Genomic DNA, 9,848 nt, shown 5'->3' with positions numbered 1-9,848 from the left:
AATAAAGGGCTGAACTATGCTACAAACTGAGTTAATAAAGTTTAATTATTGTCACATCTTAAAAAAAAAGCGCACATAATCTCATCATGTATTTAAAGAAAGATCTGCTCTCCTTTCATTTGCTTCAAAACAAACATGCCTAGGTAAGAGTCACAACCTCATGACAGTGGGTGAAAGTGCTTATGGGAAACGGAGTCTTTATCCCCAGAAATGCTCGCTTTTCAAGATAGACCTCACAGCTCCTTAAAAGAGCCAGTTGTACAATCTCCTCTCTCACTTGAAAGTCGTTGGGTAACTTTCTGCAATTTACAAATGTAGATAAAAAAATATTCAACTGCATCAGATTTATCATGATGCAGCTTAGTTGTGATGATAAGTAGAAAGCATCACGTGTCTTTATTGATGCAAACACACAAAACCAATGAGATCTGGTGATGAAGACAGTTTATTTGCCAATACCTATAAATTTTGCTTTTTTTTCCTTTTGAAAGTTATTTTTTTGGGGGGGCTTTTTCATGCCTTTAATTAGAGAGGATATGACAGTAAATGGATTAGGAAACAGGGCAGGAGTGGGGAATGACAGGCAGGAACTGGCCACAGGCTGGATTCGAACCCAGGCCACGACAAACCCATGGGGCGTGACCCAGACTGCTTGGCCATCTGTGCCCCATGAAGTTTTGTTTTTCTAATTTAACTCAAATTTTACATATGTATTGAATTAACATCTTTAAAATTACTCATAATTATTTGATTATTTTATTTATACTTGTGGACTTTGGCAATTATGCTCTTAGGCTATGATATTTATAAAATGTCCTTGTTTTTAAATCATATGACAAGATAGGATGGTGAATCTGCTCAGAGTTTAGTGTAGAAAGCATCCCTTCCTCCTAAGTATATTTTAATTATCTGTTTAATTAACTGATCATCTGTAAAAACAGGAAACAACGAGCCCTCACATATATTCAGACATTTCATCATCACAGTGTCAATCTTACAAAAATGATCAAAATCACAAAAACATGAATGCACAAGCACAGTAAATGCCTTCATGCAACATTACACGCACACTTTAATCAAGACATTGAAGATATTTGCATGCACACACACACACACACTCACACAGACTGAACACTGTAACAGTCAGTTCCTGAAGTCAGTAATCAGAGCTGTGCAGCTCGGCTGTCACCGCCTTGTTATGCTCATCTGCATTTGAGCTTTACGATGCTTGATTTACAGTTTGGTTCCAGCTTGTGCAAAATGCTGCAGCTGTCTGCAGCCTGACTGTTTTTTTTCAGACGGGGTTATGAGAGGAGAAAGGCCAGGGGATGAAGAGGAAGAGGAAGAGTTGGATGGAGGATTGGATTTTAGACAGGCTCTGTCTCTCCTCTCGTTACCTCGCGAGCATGACGGCCTGGCTGGCCTATAGGACCTGTGTGTTAAGCCTGTGTGTGTGTGTGTGTGTAAGGCTCTGACAGCCAAGCTAGAAGTGTGTCAGTGAGTGGAGATAAAACAAGCGTGAGCTGAGGTGTGTTTTGTGTGTCTGTAGACGTGTCGGTTTCCCCTGTGGAAGCCCCGTCTAATTGCTCTTTTGTTGGATAGGCACTAGAGATCCCTGTGTAACTGGGCTGGAAACCCCACATCCTCTTTTGTTCTCCTCTAAATGAACACTAGTCTGAAAAAAAAAAAAAAACAGCTTTTGTCTCATTTTGAAAATTTCGCTCCAATTACAGAGCGGCGTAGCAGCCTGATTTTGGCTAAACGCTGATAATCATGTCGGGCTGTTTCCCCCTCGTGGAGCTGTGTGTGGGCGTGGTGTTAGCAGGGAGGGGAAGTGGGGTTCAGAAATCTGGCCCTTGTGGACTTGCTGACAATAATTAATGTTTTAAATCTGCCAGAAAATGCAGAATAGTTGGATTTATTCATGGCCATGATGAATGGCAGAAGGACGGACTGGGGGATGGAGAAGAAAGGGTTAACGGTCTCAGGGGTTGTTTTAATGAGCTGATATCTCAATCGTGGAAAATGAGGAAGGAAAAAAAAAGGCTTTACGACGTTTGAAAGCTCCCATAATTTATCAAAGTATTCAATATGAGAGATGAAAGAGATCTCGATTAGCAACATATGCCGCTAAGTTAGGGTCATTTGCACATTCAGCTGATTTCCCAGCAACGTTACGCACACGCATTAGAAACGTCCATTAAATCAGATTTCCGTTTTAATCAATGCTAATAGAATAGATTAACTTTATTAAGCTGCTTTGACTGTAATAAAAGTCTGCTGTATTCTGGCAGCCTCATTGTGATTTTCTCCAACCAACGCCAACAATAATGTTATTTTAGAGGTCATGATTTCCACAGCCTGGAGCCAAGTTCACGATTTTTATCTCATTAAGCTCCTTTTCAGTCTATCGATGATTCCAAGTGTCCAAAAAAAAATGTTTCCAGTGACTGTATAACCGTCTCTCAGTCCACTGGGTCACAGAAATAGGTCAGCGATTTCAGCTGAGCGATAGTGTGTGACTGCCAGAGAGGGAACAAGAGCTTAATAATGATATAACAGCTGGTCAAATGTGATGACAAAACAGGAACTGAATCTCCCATTAGCTCAAATCTCTTTAATAACGACATAATGTGCACGCTGCGAAAGGCTCGGCCTCCGCTGACTGACGAGCTTACAGGCCTGTAATGGCTCTGGAGCTGCAGGCCAGGAGGCCATTGTTAGATAACACCACAGCTCAGTTACTCAGCTATTATTTAGAGCTCATATGCCACTCCTGAGGCTGACACAGGACTGTGTGTTTAAAAGACACAAATTAGAGATGTTACGTCTCTGATGATTTTAATCAGTCAGGTGGGGTGACAAACGCTACAAAACCTGGAGCAGGAGTCTATCTTTACTTTCTTAGGTGACATTTTGCCTCAGCTCCCCTGGGTTAATGTCATTACACTGCAAAAAATCAAATTTTGTCAAGTAGCTTTCCTTTCTTACACTTTATATAAGCCACATTCAACTTATCAGTCCTGAAAAATGTCTTGTTTCAAGTCATTTAAAGACTAAAATGAGGTCTGAATTGCTTGTAATAAATATCTGCCAATGGAACAAGAAAGCTTTACTTGAAACCAAATCAATGACTTAAAACAAGTAATTTTTTCTTGTTTCAGTGGCAGAATATTATTATTTGTTACTAGCAATTTAGACTTCATTTTTTGTCTTGAAATGACTTGAATTTTTCTGCACTAGTGAGGTGAATGTGGCCCAAATTAAGTCTAAAATGACATTTTTTACTAAAAATAAGACAAAAACACTTGATGAGATTTCAGGGTTTTTTTTTTTTGCAATGTATGGAGCCAGAAAGTCTACGTTATCTTCACAGTAACTTCTAGGGAATCATTATGGGACTTAAAAAAAAAAAAATGTTCATGTGATGTCTAAATTTTTTTAGTTTTAATTAAGTTGCAAACATTTTTTAAAAATTGTAATTTTTTTTAAACATTTTTTTGAAATGTCAAAAATTACAAAAAAAAAAAATTGAATAAATCTGTAAAAAATTTAACATTTTGAAAGAAAACTTAAATTTGATAACATATATTGATTATTTGATGATGTCTTGCCATATACCAAGCATTAATATTTAGACAGCACATTGGCATTTAAATGAATCCATCCAGTCAGAATTCAAATCTGTATTTTCTTCCAAATTTGTCTTTTTGTAGATTTAGTTTTCTTACCAGGGCCCGTATGCACATTCGGTCATTTAACAAACAGGACCATTAGTTCTAAAGTTGTGTTATGGAACGGCCCATTTTGCTTCAGTGTTAGCAGCATGCACGACTGCAAACAATCGGCCAGTTAACTTATTACACCATATTCAAACTGCGCTTGCCTACCACTTATAAACCGCAATAAACCTGGCAAGTGGTAACAGTGTGACTAAAAGAAGATCAAGAAAAAGGATTTTCAGCCAGAGAAATGGAGATTTTATAACAAGAATACACAAAAACATGTTAACAGTGAATCAATCTGGTAAACACAGAGAAGGGGAAAGTTTGGAGATCTTAAACAGAGTTAATTTGTGTGGTGTTTCCTGAGCGCACAGTAGAAAACCTCAAAAATACAATCAGTAATATGAAAGCTGCTTTGCGAAACAAGCGCTGCAGCAATGCCCCAGTACCTCGATGAATAACTCTTTAAAGCAGTTTATGAACTCCAACATTTCATCACACACATCTTGGAAAGGCCCAAATGAATAAAAGCAAAGAGGGAATCAAACTTGTTAAACTGATGGCAGTGAGCCTCGCCGGTTTGAGACTTCGGTTGTCTCTCTTATCTCATCTGTTCAGTGACAAAACATTGTGTCTCTTAAATCCAAAGTTGCTGTATGGCTACACATCGCCACCTTTCCAAAGGACTGTCCACTGTCTTTGTATATTTCGTCTCAAGTGGGAACACATTGTGCGATGTCTGAAAAATGTATAAATTTTTGCAAATCCATTCATTCGTTTTCTAATTTTTTTTTGCAAATTTTTGAGATTTCAAATTAAAAAAAAAAAAAAAAAAATCTAATTTTTTTCAAAAATTTTTGCATCTTCATTAAAAAAAAGAAACTCAGACATCATATGGTGGGCTGTTGATGTAGTAGGAGGTGAAGCAGAGCGGTGGCAGGCTTTATTGCAAAACTTGATTAGTTAAACATAATTTTAACGCATGATTTTATTTCGTGTTAATGTCTTTAACCATTAAAACCCTTTGTAAGAAAAATAAGATTTATTTTTTCAACAATATGTTTTTAAAGCTACAAGGAGCCACTGCAAAGGAGTCAAAGAGCCGCAGGTTGCAGATCCTTGACCTAGAAGCTAACACATGCAAGTTCTCACACACACACACACACACACACACACACACACACACACACACACACACACACACACACACACACACACACACACACACCAGCCAGGTATTCAAAACACCACAACATGCAGAACTGGAGCGACAAGCAAGCAAGAAGGGAGAAGCAGGCGGGCGTCAAAGCAAAAGGCAACACAGAGAGGAAGTGAAGAGTACTCACCGATAGGAATGACTATCCCCAGAACAGCTACTGTGATGTTGTTACCTATGAGGTAGTGATCACTCGCAGCTGAGAAGAAGAGAGAAGGAAAAACAAAACTAAGCAAAAAAAGTTTCCTTCCCCAAAGACCTTGCTTGAAAAACACACATCTGAAGCACCATACGCTGAAAAAACCTGTTTGAATAATATGAGGAGAAAAGAAAGAAGCCATCTGATTTCACTTTGGACCGCTGCGTCTCTGACAGTATGTAAATGTGAGTGGGTCTTACTGAGCTGCTACATGAATGCAATGAGATGTATTTCAATACAAGATGAGACAAATGCATCTTCAAGAAGTAATGCATCGCTAATGTAAGTGAAAGAATTGTTTTCGGGGGCAGGACATCTTTCATTCGAGGTTTGAAAAATGGTGCCTGCTCTGAAACGATGAGAGCAAACCGAGGAAATCATTGTTCAGGGAAAAAAAGGGAGTAATGAAAACTGTATTGTCAAACTGAGACTGCAGTTTTACAAACAGAAAAATAACAAACTGTCCGTGTTCACAAAACTTACTTATTAAAATAAGTTCAGAGAGGAAACATCTCCAACCAAACTTTTGGATCATGTTAAAGCCTTGGTGTGAAGTTCAAACATGAGCTCTCAGTCTTTTTTTCCATGTAATTAAATGCAGCAAATGTTTATTCTAAACATGTTTCCAACCCCTCCCCCCCATCAACTCTAACCCCAACTGGTCTATGTGAAGCTTGACATTAATCCGTCTCCCCACACTCCTATTAGCAGCAGGCTAGCATTTAGCCAAAGTGTGATCAGATGGCTTTAATGAAGTCTAGTGAGGAAGGGATCAGAGAGCTGCTCCTGCATACTGATTGGCTCATTCTGTCTGCGTGTATATATGAAGAAGGCGCAGATGGAAGGTAAAGGATGGGATGGAACATTGGGACGTATTTCTCTCATAAACCAATTACGCACACACACGAACGCACACACACAGGCTATACTTTAACATAAAGAAGCACAGCAGGAGACAGGACTTCAGACTGAGCGGTGAAGTGTCTGAGGCCCGAGTCAGCAAGTTGGCTTTCAATAAGTATGAGTGATGTCCAATGGGTGCTAAGACTCTAAACGGCGGATTAAAGGAATCTCATTAAAGCAGCAGTTATGAAAGGAGCAGTCCTCGAACGTGAAGGCAGAGAGAAAGAAACAAGTTTCAATTTATTAGAGTATTATTTAAGGAGGGATTTAGAGTTCTAGAGAGTTCGCTGTTGTCTGCTTCTTATATTCCTGGATTTAGCTGCCATTTATATTATTTCTTCATTACATAAAGCAGTGTTTCCCTAACTTTTTTTCAGGTAACCAACTTTTTGGGAGGAACAAGTCACTGAGACCCAATCCAAAATATGTCCACTTTGAAAATTGACAGGATCATTGTGCAAAGAAAAAAAAGGGTCTTTAATCATGTTTCTGCATCATCGTGCATCTTTTGTACCAGCTCAAAGGCCTAAGAGACATACTTCACAAGGCATTACAGCTTTGTTAAGGCTGATTTATGCTTGACGTGTCTGCGGTTCCACACAAGGGGTTCGTGCAGATTGCACCTACACCCCTATACGCGGTCCTTTTCATGCAGAAAATTTCTGCATCGTGCGCACTCGAAAATTTCTAACCAGCCAGACGGAAGCGCGTGAAATTGTGGCCACTCTTGGCAGAGAAAAGGAATTGTTAGAAGAACCTGGAAAAATCTGTGGGACGGATATGTAGTTGTGTTGTAAACAAAGCCAAACTTCTTTAACTCTTGATTAGTACTCCGGTAGACGTACGTTAGTGATACACCGCCCCCTGCAGTTTGGGAATGGACACCAATGGACACCACACGGGGAGTTGAAAAGCATAAAAGCCTCACGCGTTCTCTCACCCAGGTCTAGTGCGTATTATTTCTGCGTGTCATGTTTGTGCAGAAAGCATAACACAGCCTTTAGGCGTACACTCTGAAAATACTTATACTTTTACAGTGACAGGTTCACCTGCTTGGTTTTCGAATCGTATCCCAGTCATGTGCACAAGATGAGAGAGCGACACACGAATCGGGTGTAGTGTCCAGTCTGCTTCTGTATTTTGTCCTCATTTTTGTGATCTCAGAGAACCCCACTTTGTATTTATATTTGTTTTTATGAGCCTGTCAAAGTCAGATTTCTGTCACTTGTGACAAACAAAAAAATGCTTTTCTATTCTATTCTATTCTATTCTATTCTATTCTATTCTATTCTATTCAGTTGTGAAAGAGATGAGAGGCAAAATAGCAGACTCAGGACAGGATATTCATTCATGATGTGATGTTCACCCAGAATAAAGGTAATGGCATACGTTTACTGCACAGCTGTAACAGCTCAGTTTCTGCAGCTGGTCCAAGATCCAGCAGTGACTCTGGACTTTCAAACTCAAAGGTGTCTTGAATCTGACTTCAAATCATTGTTTTGGAAACTAGCGATCAAAATAATCAATGGGTGGCACTTTCATTTGTGTGATAGTGACACAGTGACAGCCTTTTCCTCTGAGTTAAGTAAAACAGTAGGAAAGATATGGTGGCTTGGCTTTGGTTGTTTGAGCTCATGGCTTCAGACTTTTGAAAAGCAGTCACATGTTTCCAGTTATGACAGACATTGTGTCAATGAAAACACAACCAGCTATGACAGTGTGAGAAGCCAATCATCAGTCAACAGATCAGTGAGGGGAGACTTCTTCTGGTTAACAAGAGCATGAATTTCGTGCAAACATTCTCTAAACTAATTTGGCAACTCACGTTAGATTTTTGGAATTATTGACATTAGGGATGCACTGATCCAACTTTTCTGGTCCCAATACCATTACCTGGGCTTTGGGTATTGACCGATACCAATCCTGATACGATACCAGTGTTAAATAATAACCTGCATGCTCTATTGTGGGATAAGACTGGTAATGTTTTGAGTAAAAGACAAAAAGAAGTACATATGGAATTACCAAAGTTATTATTTATTCAAACTATAAGTGTTTAAATGTTTGACAGCAGTTAAGTTTAAAAAATGCATTGAAATTTACAGAAATGACTATTATCATTAGCCTTTCCCACCAACACCCGATCCGGCTTTGAGGGGCTGGATCGGCGCAGATTCCCCATACTAGATCGGATCGGTGCATCCCTAAGTAACATATAGGATTATCTCTTTTGCAAGATTTAGGGTTGGGGTTGAAGACCATTCACTTAAGTAGGAATCTCCAAAGTTTGTTTTTGTTTTGTTAATACTTTAAGTTGAAACAATCACAAAGGATTTGTTAAAAATAAACATTTGAAAGACACAAGTCTAACATTTCTAACTTAGACAGCTACAGCTTCATATTTCAGAAAAATTGTGCATAAAATTCTGTTTTTCATTTTCTTTCAATTACTTAAAAACAGGTTTAAAAAGGCCCCCATGAGGTCCAGAATAAAATAGAAGGACTGAGAAGCTGTCAAAGCCTTTTTTTGATGTTCATTTGGACCCTGGATTAAAGTTTTAATACTGACTCCCGTTCCCCCTTTGGAGGGAAGACAGCTTTTTCAGGCTTTGTCCAAAGTTGTGGAAACATCAATGAATAATTTCTTCATTCAGAGCGGCGGTTCCCTTCTCCTAAGAGCCTAGATGTGTGAGCTTTGTGTACCAGCTGTGGTTTATCTTTTATTCCTGAAACTCCTGGCTCTTCCTCGCTCCACCATGCCAGCCACAGCGCGGCACCATGGGTAACAGCTGACGCTGGCAAACCTGACAGTGCTCACTGAGTTGAAAATCATAACACACGGCCCGTGGGTTTTTGGAGACGCGACTCGCTCGTGCCCCATTTCCTCATCTGTGTCTGCTCCACCTCTCATCTGGAGCACTCGTGGTTGTAGTGAGGAGGCTGACAACTTCAGAGACCAGCAGAAACATGTTCCTGCATCCTACTACATCTGACAGAGCCCCTCAGCCCCCACAGTGATGACACCACCTGCAGCAGCCATTCTTTTTAATTCCCAGAAAATCACTTTTTCTCCTTCCTCTTTCTCGTCTCATCCTTTTTTCATTCCTTTAAATTCAGTTTATCCTCCCAAAAGTGTGTCACTTAATAACTCCCCACCTCCCTGCTCAAGCGCCAAAACGTCATGTTCCTTTTTGTGCACTGATCAGTTTCCCCTCTTTGCCTCCTTTATTGTCTCTCACTGTCTATTTAATTTAACAATCTTCAGTTCTACTCATCACTTTTCATCTCATTCATTCCCCTGCTCTCCCTTTGGCTCGTATTCTCTTCCTTCCTTCAACTCTCACACCCAATTTCATCATCCTCCCTTTCTCATTTTACGCTGTGTAGCTCTTGCAAGTCCACTCCGTCTTCTCCTGGTTTCTGACTTTAATGAAAAATGTCTCTGATGTAAATGTAGAATTGTAAAATTTAGAGTTCAAACTCAGTACAACAGCTAGTGATAGTTTTTGCTTGCTGACTGCTTTTTTCCGACTACTTCTTGAGTTCATATTTTATTAACTTTGAGCGCGGGGCTGTGTCATTAAAGAATCAGAAATGACCTCATGCTCTTTGCAAATGTGTAAGTAAGGGCATGAATCATGAATAAGTTTAAAAATGTCAGGAACAATTGTTACTTGTGTGATACAGTTAAAAAAAGAAGATGTTCGCATTGACTGCAATCGAGTGTGCCTCTAATACTTGACCTGTTAAAAGTATAAATACAGGGATTTTTTTTTTTCAGCTGCAGACCAAACTTGTAATCCTG

The 9,848-nt window shown here is 39.4% G+C and overlaps 1 protein-coding gene across 6 annotated transcripts in view; it reads right to left on the bottom strand.

Annotated features, from left to right (window-relative positions):
* lrp8 (low density lipoprotein receptor-related protein 8, apolipoprotein e receptor) overlaps positions 1–9,848 on the bottom strand; it is a 292,858-nt gene that overhangs the window by 10,213 nt on the left and 272,797 nt on the right. For all 6 annotated transcript variants that reach the window (XM_074667517.1, XM_074667521.1, XM_074667519.1 and 3 more), the window contains exon 17: positions 5,072–5,140. In XM_074667517.1, coding sequence (XP_074523618.1) covers positions 5,072–5,140 — 69 coding nt within the window. The remainder of the gene's footprint in view (positions 1–5,071; positions 5,141–9,848) is intronic.

This window comes from Halichoeres trimaculatus, unplaced genomic scaffold (assembly GCF_033239565.1).
Source record: "Halichoeres trimaculatus isolate MK-OKI-2021-1 unplaced genomic scaffold, fHalTri1.1 fHalTri1_scaffold_4, whole genome shotgun sequence".
NCBI lineage: Eukaryota > Metazoa > Chordata > Actinopteri > Labriformes > Labridae > Halichoeres > Halichoeres trimaculatus.
The sequence above is the reverse complement of the archived record's forward strand: the minus strand, read 5'-3'. Positions and strand labels throughout refer to the sequence as shown.